This window comes from Rhincodon typus, chromosome 10 (assembly GCF_021869965.1).
Source record: "Rhincodon typus isolate 14 chromosome 10, sRhiTyp1.1, whole genome shotgun sequence".
Lineage (NCBI taxonomy): Eukaryota > Metazoa > Chordata > Chondrichthyes > Orectolobiformes > Rhincodontidae > Rhincodon > Rhincodon typus.
In genome coordinates, this window is record NC_063341.1 from 25,356,529 (window position 1) to 25,374,381 (window position 17,853).

General features: G+C 38.1%; 1 protein-coding gene across 1 annotated transcript in view; it reads left to right on the forward strand.

The window, feature by feature from the left end:
* Window positions 1-17,853, forward strand: part of hmcn1 (hemicentin 1) — a 578,667-nt gene that overhangs the window by 529,966 nt on the left and 30,848 nt on the right. The window contains exons 92-102 of the mRNA XM_048602072.1: window positions 1,656-1,826; window positions 6,879-7,028; window positions 7,728-7,865; window positions 9,704-9,825; window positions 11,115-11,352; window positions 12,361-12,423; window positions 12,514-12,633; window positions 14,278-14,412; window positions 15,229-15,342; window positions 15,662-15,787; window positions 17,054-17,182. Coding sequence (XP_048458029.1) covers window positions 1,656-1,826; window positions 6,879-7,028; window positions 7,728-7,865; window positions 9,704-9,825; window positions 11,115-11,352; window positions 12,361-12,423; window positions 12,514-12,633; window positions 14,278-14,412; window positions 15,229-15,342; window positions 15,662-15,787; window positions 17,054-17,182 — 1,506 coding nt within the window. The remainder of the gene's footprint in view (window positions 1-1,655; window positions 1,827-6,878; window positions 7,029-7,727; window positions 7,866-9,703; window positions 9,826-11,114; window positions 11,353-12,360; window positions 12,424-12,513; window positions 12,634-14,277; window positions 14,413-15,228; window positions 15,343-15,661; window positions 15,788-17,053; window positions 17,183-17,853) is intronic.

Below are 17,853 nucleotides of genomic sequence, written 5' to 3' on the forward strand. Positions count from 1 at the left end.
CTCATCCCGCCCCCTTGACCTGTCCGTCCTCCCTGGACTGACCTATCCCCTTCCTAACTCCCTACCTACACTCACCTTTCCTGGCCCCATCCCCGCCTCTTCGACCTGTTTGTTTCCTCTCCACCTATCCTCTCCTCTATCCCTCTTCTATCCGCCTCCCACTCTCTCCCTATTTATTTCAAAACCCCCTTCCCCTCCCCCTTTTCTGATGAAGGGTCTCGGCCCGAAACATCAGCCTCTCTGCTCCTATGATGCTGCTTGGCCTGCTGTGTTCATCCAGCCCTGCATCTTGTTGTCTCGGATTCTCCAGCATCTGCAGTTCCTACTATCTCTGGTTACTGCTGCACTTTGTTTTGATACTACCCCTTCATTCAACCTTTCAGGGCAACCATCTGGAAAGACATTAGCTGAATGACCAGCCTCACTCTCAGAAACAATTGTGATGCAGTGGTAGTGTCACTAATCCTGGGCCAGATGGTCCAGGTTCAAGTCCCCACCTGTTCCAGAAGTGTATCATAACATGCCTAAATTGGATGATTTAAAAATATCTGTCAGCCGAATACATCCACTATGAGGCAAAATCCCTCAGTAACACAATGAAAATTGTAGCTGTCACTACTGTGCACTGCCAGCCCATTCCCCACTATGGTGAAATCTTATCTTCCTCAGGACAGGATCTAATTGTACATTTCACCTCTAAACAGTGCATTGTTCCCAATATACCAACAATGTTGATACACTAATGTATTCTTCTGTAAATACCATGCCATGAGTACCTATACAGAGATTTCATAAAATAATTATAAGTACTCATTACTTGTTATACTGGTTTCATTTTTTAAATAAAATGAAAAGAGCAAAAAAGAAAAATGCATCATCACATCTCCTCTAGAGAGTCACTGGAACAAGGGTGAAACTTTGCATCTGTTAAAAACTTATCATGAATATACTACTCTTTGTACCACTGATTACAAGTCATTATGTTTCCATCTGAGGACTTCAAGAGAATTAAATTAGGATAAGATATTGTAAACATTGCTGATCTTAGTGTTATTTTAGGTTGCAACTTTGTTCATCTGAGATACGTTGTGTGCAGAAAAAGAGGCAACAATTTAGCAGTGGTCCTAAATAGGTAACTGTAAATCTATCCCATATCCAATTTCCTTTTCCATTGAAAATAATTGGACAAAATTTAAAATGGACTACCCATTCCCTTTTGCCCGTGTTGCGCTACTGCAAGTCAAATTTCAGTCAAGAAATCAGGATGAATCAAACTGCACTGACACGGGTACACAGAGCTCAATTTTGAGAAGTTTGTCAATTTTAAGATGTATCGACTAAAAGAAATAATGCAACTACTGATTTGAACTCCTAGGAAAGAGTGAATTAAATATTTCAGTATATCTTGATTTCAATAAGCAGGGATGCAAAAGAGACACTAATAAACAGCAATTGGAATTTAAAACAAACAAGAGAGGGATATTTATAAAAGTAAATTCTGCAGTTTGGAAAAGCAATTAGCTGTATGTAATACCTAATTAATGAATATATTATTTAATACACTGAGATATGGTAAAGCTGTAATGTTTCCTCAGTGAAATAAATAATGCCATTACTAATTCTTCTTATTTAATTCCTTACAAATTTATGTCCAGTGGATGGAAACTGGGGACCTTGGCAAGCCTGGAATGATTGTTCAGTATCTTGTGGAGGTGGTGAACAGACGCGACTTCGAACGTGTAACAACCCAGTGCCTTCCAGTGGAGGCCGCTCCTGCCCAGGCGATGGCTCTCAGGTGTCCAGGTGTAAAGTCCAACCCTGTCCAGGTTTGATAGCTGTTTTGTTGATTGCTTGAAGAGACTTCAACTTTGACTTTGGCACAATCTTCATAAGTCAACAAGGACCATTTTAGAGCAAACCGTCACCTGAAATAGCGTTTTGCAAGATGTTACCTTTCTACCGGAACACCAGTTCTTATGTTATCATTTTTGCTATTATTAGTACAGGACCGATGATGCAAATGGCCTCTTTCTGATCCGTAATATCAAACATAATTAATGAAAAATAATGCATTTGGGTTCACTCCGAATGAATGGTAGATTTATAAAGATTCATTTAAATGCTACGTCAGTCAATGCTGTACAAAAGCAATTATTTTCCTTGAGCTTTCCTTTCCACGTTCCATCCGCAATCTTGAAGCAATTGATTCCTTGCTACAGTGTAGTTTGCAACTCCAGCATTTTTCTTTAATTCACTTGTGTGATGTGGATATTAATGGCTGGCCAGCATTTTTAGTGCTCTTTCCTTATCGCCATGAGAAGCTGGTGGTTTGCTGCCTTCTTGAACCATTGCAGTCCATATGCTGTGCGTTGACCCACAATGCTATTAGGGAGGGAATTCCGTGATTTTGACCCAACAACAATGAAGGCATGGCAATATATTTCCAAGTCAGGATGATAAGTGTCTTGGAGGGGAACTTGCAGTGGTGGTGTTCTATGTCCCTGCTGCCTTTGTACTTCCAGATGGAAGTGATCGTGGGTTTGGAAAGTGCTGTCTGAGGATCTTTGGTGAATTTCTGCAGCACATCTTGTAGATAGTACACAAAGCTGCTACTAAGTGTTGGTGGTGGAAGGAATGAATGCTTGGGGATGTGGTGTCAATCAAGCAACTGCTTTGTTCTGGATGGTGTCAAGCTTCCTGAGTGTTGTTAGAGCTGTACCCTTCCAGGCAATGTGAAGTTTTCCATCCAACTCCTGACTTGTGCCTTGTAGATGGTGGACAGGCTTTGGAGAGTCGGGAGGCGAATTACTTGTTGCAGTATTCCTAGCCTCTGACCTGGTTTTGTAGCCACTGTGTTAACGTGACGAGTCCAGTTGAGTTTCTGGTCAATGGTAACTCCAACGAGGTTGGTAGTGGGAGATTCAGTGATGGTAACACCATTGAATATCAAGGGGCAGTGATTAGATTGTCTCTTATTGGCGATGGACATAGCCTGGCACTTATGTGGCGCAAATGTTATTTGTCATTTGTCAGCCCTAGCCTGGATATTGTCCAGATCTTGTTGCATTTGAACATGGACTGCTTCAGTATCTGAGGGATCGCAAATGGTGTTGAATATTGTGTAATCAGCGAACATCACCACTTCTGACCTTATGATGGAGGGAAGATAATTGATGATACAGCTGAAGATGGTTGAGCCTAGGATATTACCCTAAACTTCACTGGTCATGTGTTAGTGTAGACAGTGAGTATCATCATTCTATTTGATAATGTTGGGCAACAACAGCAGAGGTGATTTTGTTACCATCCAATATCCAGCCATTTGTGCTTCTGCACCCTCACAAAGTAGCAATTGGAATTGGCTTAATTAATTGCCTCCCTAAATTTGTTATGTTAATGTTTTTTTTAACACCTCTACCACTGCCTTATATCAATCATTCATCAATAACCTGAATTCACACAGAACCTTTAAAGTGTCCCAACACATTTCACAGGAACAGTTATCAATCAAAATTTGATATTTATCCATGTAATGAAATATTAGAAAGGCTTGATCAAGTAGGTCAGTTTAAGCAGGGCCTTAAAAGTGGATAGAGAGGTAAAGAGGTATAGGAAGGGGTTTATTCAGCTTCAGATAAGGGTTTAGGTAGCTCAAGGTACAGCTACCAACTGTAGACCAAACTTGCATACTCAAGAGGCCAGAATTGGTGGAGTACACAGATCCTGGAAGGTTATAGGGAGGAGTCGATTAAGAGACAGGGAGGCGTGAATACACGGAGGGATTATTGCCAGAACAGGAGCCAATGTAAATCAGAAGCACGTGTGATATCGTGGTGAGAGTTAGAATATGGATACCAGAATTTTGGATGGATCCCAGTTTTCAAAAGATGCAGTATGAAAGATTGGCCAGGAGGCCACTGGAATTGTCAAATTAATGGTAGGTAACAAGGGTTTAGATGAGGGTTGAACAGCAGGATCAGAGATTATCATTGCTATGAAGTAGGAGTAGACTTTTTGTATTCATTGATGGGATGAGGGCGTTGCTGGCTAGGCAGCATTTATTGCCCATCCCTAATTGCCTAGAGTGCAGTTCAGAGTCAACCACTTTGCTGTGGGTCTGGAGTCACACGTAGCCAGACCAGGTAATGTTGACAGTTTCCTTCCCTAAAGGACATTAGTGACCCAGATGGGTTTTTCCTGACAATTGACAATGGATTCATGGTCATCATTAGATTCTTAATTCCAGACTTTTTTTGCTGAATTCAAATTCCAACATCTGCCGTGGCGAGATTTGAACCTGGGGCTCTGGATTAACAATCCAGTGATAATACCACTAAGCCATTGTCTCTCCATTTCTGGTTATGTCGGGAATATGGGATGTCAAATAGAATGCCACAATTCTGAACTCACCATATAGAATGAAACAAAGCCTAGAACATATGGGTGTGAGGCTAGAAAAGCTCAGAGTGTCAGACAGCATCAGAGGAGCAGAAAAGTCAATGTTTCAGACCGAAACCCTTAGAGACAGTGATAGGTGGATGCAGGTTGTGATTGGTCGGTGGGACAGGTGGAGCAGATAGGAGAGTAGGAAGTTGGAGCACAGATGCTCCACGAACCGGCAGAGATTCACCTGCACTTCATCCAAACTGATCTATTGCATTCGTTGCTCCTGATGTGGTCTCCTCCATATTGGGGAGACTCAGGGACATGTTCGCAGAGCATCTGCGCCCCGCATGCATCAAACAAACCAACATTCCGGTTGCCATCCATTTTAATTACCCCTCCCACTCCCCTGTTGACATGTCCATCCTTGGCGTCCTCCACTGTCAGAGTGAGGCCAAATGTAAACAGGAGGAACAACACCTGATATTTTGCCTTGGGGACTTACAGCCCAAAGGCTTCAACATTGACTTCATCAGCTTCAAAATCCCTCCACCCCCAGCCCTATCCCTCCTCCTCACCTAACCTGTCCATCCTGATGAAGGGTTTCAGCCCGAAACATTGACTTTCCTGCTCCTCGGATGCTGTCTGACCAGCTGTGCTTTTCTACCTTCACATCTATTGACTCTAGCTTCCAGCATCGGCAGTCCTTACTGTCTCCTTTCTATCTTCCTACTCACCTATTCACTCCACCTTTTCCACGGACCAATCACAATAAACCCCTACCTGCATCCACCTATCACCATCTCTCCTACCCTTACCCCAGCTCCCAACCTCCCTCCATTTATTTCTGGGCACCCCTCTCCTTCCCTAGTCCTGACAAAGGGTTTCAGCCCAAAATCTTGACTTTCCTGCTCCTCTGATACTGTCTGACCTGCTGTGCTTTTCCAGCCTCACACCTATAGACTGTGGTGTCTATCATCTGCAGTCCCTATTGTCCCCAAAGCCTGGAACTTCCCTGCTGTTTGGCACTCAGATGTACTTTGGATAAAGTCACTGAATCAATCAGGTGAAACAAAAATTCTACTTGAGTTCTTTTTAAAATTAGTCAAACAAATTTCTTAGAGGACGTTCTTTGTATACTAAAAGACCCTTATAAATTTAAAACTTTAATTTAAAAGATTATTTCGGCCAAGGAAAATGATTATGCACTGTATCTAATATTGAATATGTTTCAGCCAAGAAAGTGCTGATTATCTTAAGTCTATGAAAGCATACATCTCTGATACAGAACATTATACTATTGCTCTAAATTGGTTTGTGACATCAAAAACTTGAATCCAGATTTGTCAATTGTAACAATGAATGGTATTTTTTGAGACATCATCACATGACCTAGCCTCTGTTCTCAGGTATATCACCCATTACAATTCAAATATTTGTATAATGATCTTTATTGAGCTCTCATTACATCATCCAAAATGAGTACTCAGTCTCACACTTCCCAAATTCATTATGAACATCAGTATACCACAATCATAAGCCAGTACAAGTGCAACATACTTTCAATGCTTATATTTATTCTACCTACCTTATAAGACATACATGTTCCAAAGTGGACTTTGAAGGACTGTGAGGAGCAGCTGGTTCCTCTTATAGTAGGGACTAGAGCTAGGGAAAACAGTTTTAAAACTAAAGGGTCGCCCATTTCAGATGGAGCAAAGATTTTTTTTCTGAGGGTTGAGGGTTGTTGGAACTCTCACAGTCTGTACTGGAGCAAAATCTTTGAATATTTTAAAACCAGAGGTAAATACATTCTTGACCAACAAGGAAGTCACATGGTATTAGGAGTGGGTCAGACTGAGGAATTGTGGCCACAATCTGATGAATCATGGTCTTATTGAATGGGGAGCATGGTCAATGGATTGAATGGCCAAATCATCTTAGTTCGTATGTTTGTATCTTTGATCTCCATAATTTATCCATACTACCACGGAATCATAATGCCCCAAAGATACATTAAAAAAAAATCAGAAAACACCATGGACCCATAATAGTACAATGAACTCCTTGCAATTTATTCTAACCATTCTAATTTGGTTCACTTAAATTCCATGTGTTCCTTTGCTTTAAAGCCCTTCAGAAACATTTCATTACTATCAACACAAATGATTAATATCCTCCAGATTACCAAAGACATGCTGAATGAATTTTTCACATCCCATCAGTCTGCTAAGCATAAGAAGATAACTTTTCCTTAGGTTTACAAACACAATGCATCCCATTCTCAACAGAAATCTATTTCATTGATGTCACAAACAGCTCAGAACGTCAAGTTACATAGATAGTGAGAACTCATATTCCAAAAGAAAATTGACTTTTGGACAGCACTTCTGATTTTGTTATTTATCATGCCCCAAGTAGCAGTTTATAATCTATGTTCTAAGTCATTTTCAAAGTAGCATGAAATGTGCAGTATCTGTGTTTCCTTCTTTCAGGTGGTCCTCAGTATGCCAGAGGAAGTATTATAGGGAATATTAACAATGTGGAATTTGGTGTTGCTTTACTGAATGCTACTGCATTTGCCAGTCCAGAAACCGGTACTCAAGTTATACAAGCACGGATCTCAAATGTACCAAGAAGCATTGGTAAGTGTCAAGTGCCTGGTTCATCAATTCAATTTATTTTTAATCCATGTGTGAGCATGAGCTATTTAGCGGGTTTCACTTCAGAATCTGTGACTGAATCTAACACAGCTGATATTCACTTCAACGAAAATGAAATTTCGTTAAAAACAGACAAAAAGACACTTCTTTGATAAAGAAGAAAATAGGAAATTAAGATTCTCATCCATAGCCATGAGATTAATTCAACTTGTAGTTTGAGTTCTGAGGAAGCGTCACCAGACCCGAAACATTAAGTCTGTTTTTTCCTTCACAGATGCTGCCAGATCTGCTGAGCTTTTCCATCAACTTTGTTTTTGTTTTTGTAATTTACATTTTCTTATCCTCCTTCATGCAAGTAATCTTGTCAATATGTTCATAATCCCAGAGGATAATTTAATTCTTTTATAAAGTATTTAGGCATGGCAGCAAGAAACATAGCATCTTTGTAATTCTCTTATGAGTCACATTAACTGTATCTTTCTTCGAGTTGTACATCAACGGCTTGCAGTATGCCCTCACTAATGTACCTTCATTATTAAATTATCTGGATTCTTTTTTAATAAAAAAATCTTCAGTGTCAACAGTTGTATACTGTATACATATTGTAAAATTACTGACATGGTTGTTTATAACTTTCAAGCTTGTTCTGTTTGTGTTAAGCATTCCATTGTTTTTTTTAAGGTCCTGCCATGAGGAAACTCATCTCAATCTTAAATCCTATTTATTGGACAACAGCAAAGGAAATTGGGGAAGCAGTTAATGGATACTCTCTCACGGAAGGCATGTTCAAACGGGAGACACAAGTCGAGTTTGCCACTGGTTAGTTGATAAATGTTATTTTAGATCTTTTCATAGCACATGACAATTGGAGAAGAAGGTTACTTATTTGAACTTGCCAGTTCACAAACAGAGCTTTATTATAAGTGGAAAATATTTTCTGTGAAATACTTGAAGAAACTATTTTTCCCACAGTCTTCTCTAGTCTTTCCTCTCAAACATGCTTGGCTAATGTAAAATATTTGTCTGCCCCTTTGAATATTGATATAAAGAAGTGAGCACATTTTCCAATTAAATGTAGATGTACTGGCATCACATATTTTGAAATTGGATTGAACAAAATGTCTTTCTTTACTTTTGTATTAAATTACATAAATTAATTTATTAATAACAATTCGTATTCATTTAAAATAGTAGTGAGTTGACAGCTTTAAGAAGATTATCTTACTAAGAGATATTGTATTCTGAGCAGCTTGATTTACTTTGTTGTTAAAATGAAACACTCTTCTTGGATCAAGTGGCATTGAGTTTGTTGTATTTGCTGGCTATCAAGTATGCATTTATGTGATGTTTAAAATTAAATATTTAAACCTCAATCTTTCAATAATTTTCCCCAGCTGTTTTCACTGGTAACTGCAAACAAATAGTCAGAAATGGTGAAATATTTTAACCAATACTTTTAAGGTCCAAGGCAATTTTTTGTGCTAACGTTAACACACATGAAATTCATGCCTCTACCATCTTAAATAGACTAGTTAATCTATTTTGTTTGAAGAGGTCAATGGCTGAGTTTAAAAATATTGCAGCCAAAAATTGATGTGGATATATAATCCTAAAGAAAACAAATCAAATCCCAAGCATTTAATGTTGCATTTCAGATAACTAAATTAAACCAGCTTTAAGACTAATATACATAATCATAAGTCCAAGATCTCACATTGTCCAATAAAAATTTAACACTGAGCTGCTTATTTACTTTCACACAAAAGCAAGGTTCTGATTAACAGTATAACCTTGTTCGGAGCATTCATTCAAGAAGTCACAGCAATTGAACCTTATATCCTTGAAAGGACATGTTTCCACATTTCTGTAACAGCAGTTTACTTAGACTCAAATTCCACGGTGGGTACCTCAGTGAAGATGCTGGCAAAATCAAGTGAAATGCTGAAAACAGCATGGAACTGGGAGAACACCATGACAGAATTTCAGGCCCATAGCATTTCATTGTCCTTTATTCCTATTCTTTCAAAGTCGCACATCCTCTGATCTGCCCAAGTGTTTTCTCTTATAGTCCAAATCTATGTATACAATGGAGCAAAAAGGTTCACTTATAAAGTCAAGTTTTGTTCCCATTGATATATATCTATCACACATTGCTAATCCTGACAGATTTAAGATTTATCCATCACTGTTGTAATGTTTCTGAGAAACTATTACAAAAGCTATGGACTCTCAGAATTCAGACAGGATAAATAAGCTAATAAAATTTAAGTGCAAATAGGACCTACCTAGGTGTGGAGGGTCCTCCCAGTCTCGAGAGCTGCATGCAGCTTTACAGCCTCAGATTGGAAGTCACTATCTTGGTACATGTGTCCTCTTAAGGTAGGATCAGCTAGTTATCAATATTTTGATAATCGCTAGAGTGGCTGTTACCTTACATTTTAAAATGTATCTGTTGTAATGAATCAATTATAATGACATTAAAAGTGGCAATAGACTTTTTTTTGAAAATTTGAGTATCTGCCAAAGATATCCAAAATATTTTATGTATTTATCTCCTGTAATCTCTTGGCACTGAATTCAATGCCAAGTGGAACATTGATAACAGCATGGGCTGCATGAGTGAGAATTATTTTTGGTTTGGTTGCTATGGTTTCTAGGAGAAATACTACGAATGACACACATTGTTAGAGGCCTGGATTCAGATGGGGCACTGTTACTGGACATTGTGGTGAATGGATATGTGCTGCAACTACCCTCATCTGTAAACCTTAATGTTAAGGTACAATAGGAAATGTACTCTGATTCACAATAACAAAGTAAGAATGCATATTTAGCTTGAACTGCTTGTAAATGTACACTCAAATTAAAGATACTATTAAAAATGTTGAAGTCTACCGTGCACGTATACTTCATGCTGCATGTTCCAATTTTTTGAAGTCAAAAGTCTCACCAGAATCAAAACTTAATTTCACACTATACAGGTAGTAAATTCTATTTGAGAGCCAAGGAATCGTGTGCTATCTGTTAATAATGGATTCTGCTTGTTCAGTTTCTATAAGATCTGAATGCATGCATATTACCTCTGCTGCTTTAAATACAGTCATAATCTCTGGTGATCTGTATATATATTACCTAGAAAAAAGTCAATTACATACTATTCCTCCCCGAGCCTCATACATCACTTCTCTAATATTTAAATATTCTAACATTGCCTTTGATTTTTTCTGAAATAGAGTAACTCATAAGGTACCCATTAGGTCTGCTGTTCTTAGATTAGGTGTTAAAAAATGTTTGCTCAGGAAGTTACTGGAAATGTGAGCTGGCAATGGCATCGTGATTGGTGGACTCTGGTGAGCAACTGCACAAAGTGTGAAGCTCCTTGGCCAAATAGAGGATCAAGAAAAAACTGACGAAGTAGTGGAAAATGAATTTAAAATGGATAAATTCAATGTCATATCGGGGCAGAAACAGCAACAGAGAGAAAGAAAGATTAAATTAGGGTGGGGTGGGGGGAAGAGATGGAAAGGAAAAAGCAGAATTTTTTTTAAATTACAATTTGACTTTTTTTTTGATCTCCAACATAATTTAAAACCTGAAGAAATGCGGCATTATGTTCTTACTTTTTTACTTTTGGGCCAAAGGGGTCTGTTGTCCACCATGAACAATTGTCACTTTACTGAAAGATACTGAGACTACTCAACTTAACTTTCTGACCTAGATTTAATGAACAATTAATGTGCAAATGCAGCAACTTTATGTAAGTAAGAAAAGGTTATGGTCAAAGTGATATTTTCACTTCAGTGGTGGAATGGCACAAGTTGGTCACTTGCAACAATTCACAATTCATAGGATATTCCTTCACATGTTGCTGCTGAATTTAAACACCAGTGATGGCTTACAACGTTCATATTTTGTTATTTTTTTCAATAACAACTGGGCCACAATGTTGCATGACAGCAAGGTCAAGTAATCTTGGGTAACCTGTCACCACCCATTATGAAAATCATTGCTGTTTTTATGCAACAAAAATATGAAACGTATTAATTGAATGCAATTTTGCGTGTTCAGGATTACACAGAGGACTACATTCAGATTGGACCAAGTCAGATTTATGCCCATTCTACTCGAATGTTTACAGTAGATGATGCCAGCGTACCATACTCTTGGAATCACACCATTACTTATGGACATAATCGAGGACGAATGCCATTCTTAGTAGAGACACTCCATGCTACAGCCATTGCAGCAGAGTACAGCTCTTTGGATGAAATTTTAGAATACAAGATTCATGCTACCATCACAAAAGGTAATGAAAAGTAATCTAATTCTTGCTCACTTTAAATTAAGTAGGAAATTCTTTGTCATTTTAAGAGTTGAGACTCATACTTTGTACTATATTTACTACTAATCAGTTAATAGTGATCAAAGCTTCTAAGTTCAGAGTAGCCTGGTGTCCTAATGCTATCAGAAATCATTAATTAGCTTAATTTATAACACAATCCTATTCAAACTCAAGACCAAAGCTTCTTCTGGAGTACCTTTTCATCTAGAAGAACAAGAGCAGCAGATGCATGGGAATATCACTGCCTGCCAATCACCCTTCAAGTCATACACCACCCTTACTGTTAAAAGTCCTGGAACTTCCTCCCTAACAGCATTTTAGGATGAGTTTGAAGAAGGTTGCTTTCAACATCTTCCTCAAGCATAATTAGGAATGGGTAGTATTGCTGGCCTTGCCAGCAATCCCCAAATCCTATAAATGAAGGAACATATTAATATTTAACATACATAATATAGCCATTTGTAATTCTTGTTCTAAAGCAAAATACTACAGATGGTAGAAACCTGAAATAAAACAGAAAATATTGGAAATAATCAGCAGCTCTGGCATCATTTGTGAAGAGGAGCAGTTAAGTTTAAGATTTGTGATTACAAGATTTTCTGATTCTCCTCCAAAGCTACAACTGTTGTGCAAGTCTGTTAACACCTGAAAGGGTTAACCAATATCATGAGATAAGCTTTGCTCAAAAGGATACAAAGGATTGTTCCTGAGGAGAACTGACCTGTTATTGTCCTAAATTGCAAGACCAGTTCTCACACTTTGTCCAATGAAAGATCTTCACTTCACAAAGCTGACAGACTGGCTGATTATTTACAGCAGTTTCTGGTTTTCTTTTAATTCTACGTTATTTATTCAAATTTTGTGCATTTTGACGGAATTATCATATAAAAATGTTCTCTTGTATCTCTGTGCCAAATGTGTTAGTTTGGTTAAAGTGATATTTTAGTAAGAAGGAAGTTTTGTTTTATACAGGTGACCGTAGTAACCAGTGTCCGAATGGCTTTGTTTTGGATTCAGTTGGGCCCTATTGTTCAGGTGAGTACAGTACTGTGATTCAAAACTGAGTTTTGTTTTGATGTAATGACTGAGGAAACCCTGTCTAAAACCTTGTATAATTCCATACAGACGAAGACGAGTGTGCTATCCGGAATCCGTGCTCGCATATATGCCACAATGCAATGGGAACATATTACTGTTCGTGCCCCAAGGGTCTCACCATATCTGCTGATGGAAGAACCTGCCAAGGTGTACCAGTTTTCTATGGAATCAAGTTAAATTGACATCCAACATGAGACAGAAGTTAATGTCAAAGAAAACTTTTCTGGAAATTTCTTGGCAAAATTATTTGAACAAATTAAGAGCATAATTTCTTTACAGATAACACAGGAAATATGAAAACAAATGACTTGACTCTTAAAGATGCTTTAATAATCCAAATAGACTAATTGGTTTTGGTTTCAATTAAAATTAATGTTTAATGACATACAAGATTGCAATCCCAAATTTCTGACTGACATTGACCACTACACTGTATTAGTTAAATTACTCTTAATTTGTGCAGACAGTGGAGTAGCACAATAGGCTGGATCCTCTTTTCTACTCCCACCCTAAGTTAATTGCAAAAAATTGCCAAGTTTGCACAGAGAGGGCTTTTGCTACAATAAGGTCTTAAGTTGAACTTCCTTTTCTATGTGAAGAAGAACTCTATTGACTGCTGTTTTCACATTTGCCACACAAAAATGGAGGCAGAGGACAGTTATTGGGTCATCAGAAGATCTTCTGTCAATTCCCAACTTCACAGCCTGCAAAGGCAGTGACAAAGGAGGTGATAAACCCCAAAATTAAGAGTCAAGGCTCCGAGTCCACCAGTGAAGAGTAAGGAGAATTTGGTTGCAGATTCCTGCCTCTTCAGTTCAAGCCAAACGCTCTCTAGTTAAAATATCAATCAAGCTGAGACTTCCATTGAGAAGTCTTTTTTAGTGCACTTGTGCCCCTTAAAAATATTCTACAACGCATGTCTTCCCCACTGTAGCACCATTTGACCTGTTCTTTGTGCCTTAGTTTCCCCTGTTGGCCAGAGGAATCAAGTGAGGAGTTATTTGTGCATCACAAATGACTTCCATTCCAGGGAAATAGATTAGGGTTGGGTGGATTTTGAGAGGTGAGTGAAAGCCAGTCACTGCTCTATGTCCTAATTCCTCCCATAAGACAGAATCCCAGCCAATGGTATCTCAATTAAAATAGAATATTGTAGAAGCACTCAGCAGGTTAGGAGGTATCTATGGAGTGGAAAAGATAGGAATAACATTTCACGTCAATGATATTTTTGTCAGAGTCATTTCTGGGATTTGGGTTTGAAGAAGGACCAGGATGATGGGATGAAGTCTCAAATTTGCCTCTCTCTCAATTCTTACTGGATGCGTAACAGCACGTGAGATCCCTCAGAAATTCTCAGTGCCTGTCACTGGATACTTAGTGTGAAAATGGAGAATGGCTTTCTAAGACTTGGAATTAAGCCATATTTCTGAGGTGGATTAGAGAGAACATTCTTCTATTTTAATTACTAACTCTGGCTGAGTTTCTGCTGGTAATTCTGGTATGTGGGTTTTCCATACTGATTGGCAAGACAAAAATTGGAAAATTATTCCATTCCCCAGCATTTTCTCAGTATTCAGGTTATAGTTTGAAATGCAAACACCAACGTTAAAAGTTTCAGAGCCATCATTAAATAGAAGTACTAATTTTAATAATATACATGGAAGAACTAATTGTATATGGTCTCTGAAATTCTAAGTGTTTTAAAATTTGAGTGACCTAATCAGGCAATCTGAACCCTTTGCACAAGATTATTAATTTTTAAAGTGCTGTCTCTGCTCATTGTTCCTCCAGATGTTGATGAGTGTGCTTTAGGTGGCCACACCTGTCATGCTGGTCAAGACTGTGAAAACACTGTTGGTTCATATCAATGTGTGGTGAGGTGCGGCGTTGGTTTTAGACGGACACTCGAGGGATTAAGTTGTCAAGGTAAAATCACTGTCCTTTGAAACAACATTGAGTATAGTCACCTGTGTTATTTGTTCATGTTGCATGAGGTTCAAAGAGGCAAGGGGAGCCTGGATGGTCAAAGATAAACATTCCACACTATTAGTGCATGTAGTTCTAGATAAATCATTTAAGATGATAGCTTCTCAATTCAACAAAAAAGGGAAAGAATGAGGGAGCAGATTCTGCTCATAAACAATTTTGACAAACCGAAGCATGTTTCGCAATCTGACCTGTGATGTTCATGTTACTGGAAATAACAGATGAACTGTAATGTCCTTGTCAGCTTCCATCGATTGTCCTACTGCTTATATGGCTGTTCCACTCTCCCACCACATAGGAAATAATAATCTTGCTGTCCCAGCCTCCCCCCAATTCCACATCCAGGGAAATGGCAAGGAAGGCCGGATGGAAGCAAAGAACTGGCATGCCAGCTGACTATGCTATTTTTAATAACCACCCATTATATTCCCAGCCCGTGGCTTTCTGTCCCATCATGTCGGTCATTAACGAGTACAGTAAATCATTTAGACCCTTGCATAGATTCTTGAGGGACACGAATAGGCACACCTCTTCTGTTCTCTCTACTCCTTATCTCCCTTTGCTCAGCCAGTTTCCTAACTAGGTCAGCAATTTGTTTTCAGTTCCTTGAGCTTCAACTAAGAATTTTTCTTATTTTTCTTTTAATTTATGTTGTGCTTTAGCTACACCTAAGTATGAGTTCAGTTTTTTTAAAGGACAAACTATAAAAGCTTGATGATACAAACTATAGTTAGTATTTTCTTTTCCACCTGCAAGACATCAACGAATGCCAAGAAACTCATCCATGTCAACATCGCTGTCTGAACGTCATTGGGAGCTTCCGGTGTGTATGCAATCAAGGTTATCAGCTACGAGGTAGAAGATGTCTGGGTAGGTACAATGGGTCAGGTAAGGAGGCCTCACATTTAACATAATGTAAACACTATTGCTTCACAGTCAGGTGCAATGTAATTTTTGACTCTGCATTTAATAAATTTGACATGAATAATGATTTTTATAATTTGCCAATAAGTTGAGAAAGAAGTGAACATCAGTTTTACGTAAATTGGTCAAATATTCAAATTAGAAAAATGTTGTGAATCACTGAATATGGATCCAATGTTATATAGATGGTTCAAAGAAACTTTATAAAAGTTATCAAAGTTCATCAACTCTGACACTGCTGAATGTTTCACATTTTATTGTTTAGATATCAATGAGTGCAGACAGAATGTATGCCAGCCTGATCAACAATGTAAAAACACACGAGGGGGATTCCGGTGCATTGATCTGTGTCCTAGTGGAATGACCAAAGCTGAAAATGGAAGCTGTGTTGGTGGGTTGAAAACAATACAGTTCATTCTCAAACCAATGTTATAAAATGTGGGTACTGATTATCTATCATAAGATTATTGTTATTCGGGATTCAGGTTGGTTAAGGACTACAGTAAAACACTTAATAGATGCAGCTTCATATCAGCTTCGGAACTTTAATACCCCAATTAAGTCTCAATATTCAGTTAATATAGAACGTCAAAACAGAAGTACAACAGTACAGAGTACAAAACAGAAGAATGATGTTTTCCAAGTAGGAGTTTTTATTCAAGAGAAGCTCCATGGCCTGGCTTATTTAGAAAGTCCACCAGATCAACCATCAAATCAGGCAACTGATTGTTCCAGTGTGGCTGCCAGCAAGCATTCCAAAGAGGCTCAACCATGTTGAGCTTCCAACCAATCAAAGGCCAGCATCTCCAGAATTTGGCTGTGGCTGTTAGAGGGACACTACCCCCAAGATGAGAAACACAGGAGAGAGGGTTGGTGTGGTTAGGCATTATTGTATTTAGCACTGATCAATTATAGAGGTAACAAAGTAGGATGAGTCAGGGGTGGAGTCAAGTGATGTTATAGAGATAGCAATAGATGGTCCCAGTGTTGACAATCCCTCTTGAATAGTTAGAGAGCTGATGATGCATCTAACAATATTTTAATTCTAATGGATTGGCATTCAAATGTTGTCCAAATCAAATTCAGTTGAAAAATTGCAATTTTGGAATGGTTCAGTTCGAGAACATGAAGAACTAAATGGACTGGGCCTCCTAGTCTGTGACATGTGATTACTGTAAGATAATTCAACAGCAATTCACATTTGTGAATGTGTATTTTCGCTCAGTTATCTTAGGAAATGATGCTGGGACCAGCAGGTTTGGGTAAATCATTGCTGTTTTGTACTCACTGCTCAGAGACTTAGTTTTTTTAATTGCTTTTAATGTGTTCACATCAGATCAAATTATAGATAATGCTGTCATAATCATGATGTCATATGATTGCCTATTGCAAGTAGCATTACAATGCAATGTTTGTCTCTTTTTTTAAAAAGAAGTATATTTATCTAAGAGGGTAAGAGAGTTATTTCAAATAGTTTTGTATGTTTTCTATTGCTGAGCCTGAATTATTTATCAGGTATGAAATTGAACATGTGGCATACTTTTCATTCCCAATCCAAGTCAATTGTTGTACCCTTTTCAATGAATAGTGGAATGAAATTAATGAGATCTTAACTTGATAAGATATTTGTATGGTTTTGATAAATGTTTCCCTGTAGATATCAATGAGTGCAAAGATGGCACCCATCAGTGTCGTTACAACCAGATTTGTGAAAACACACAAGGAAGCTATCGCTGTGTTTGTCCACGAGGTTACCGATCTCAGGGAGTTGGGAGGCCTTGTATCGGTAAGTAACAGATCCTATTTTAAGTCCTTTTCAACATGAAGTTGACATGATCAATTAAATTAGGTTGACATTAAGGAAAATCTAGATGAATACTAGGGGAGAGATTAATAGTGATTATACTAATAAGCCTTGAAGTGCAGTAGGAGAGATCTTGTAATGCATGAACATCATCATGGACCACTTTGACAAATATCCTATTTCTGTTTTGTACATTCAATGTAATTTATTTTCATGTAGGTTAAGCCTGTTGTCTAATGATGTGATACCTGCTAGGGTCTTCAAATAATAATATTCCTTTTTTAAATTATAAATGAGTCAAAACCTTATATTTAGACAGACATCAAACATTTCTTTAAATACATTACTAAATGTCATTTTCCCCAGAATTTAACTGAAATCTTGGAGTGCTTTGAGATGGATGATTAGAGAAATCAATTTGCCGTTGCTCTATTTAAAGGGCAATTTTAGATTATTTTCCACTACAAACCCACTGACTCCTACAGTTACGTTGACTATAAATCCTCACACCCTGCTTCCTGTAAAGACCCCTATTCCATTCTCACTATTCCTCAGTCTCTGTCGCATCTATTCTGATGATACCAACCTCGACAAGGGCGTCTCTGAAATGTTCACCCTCTTCCTTAACCTAGGACTCCCCAGCACCATGATAT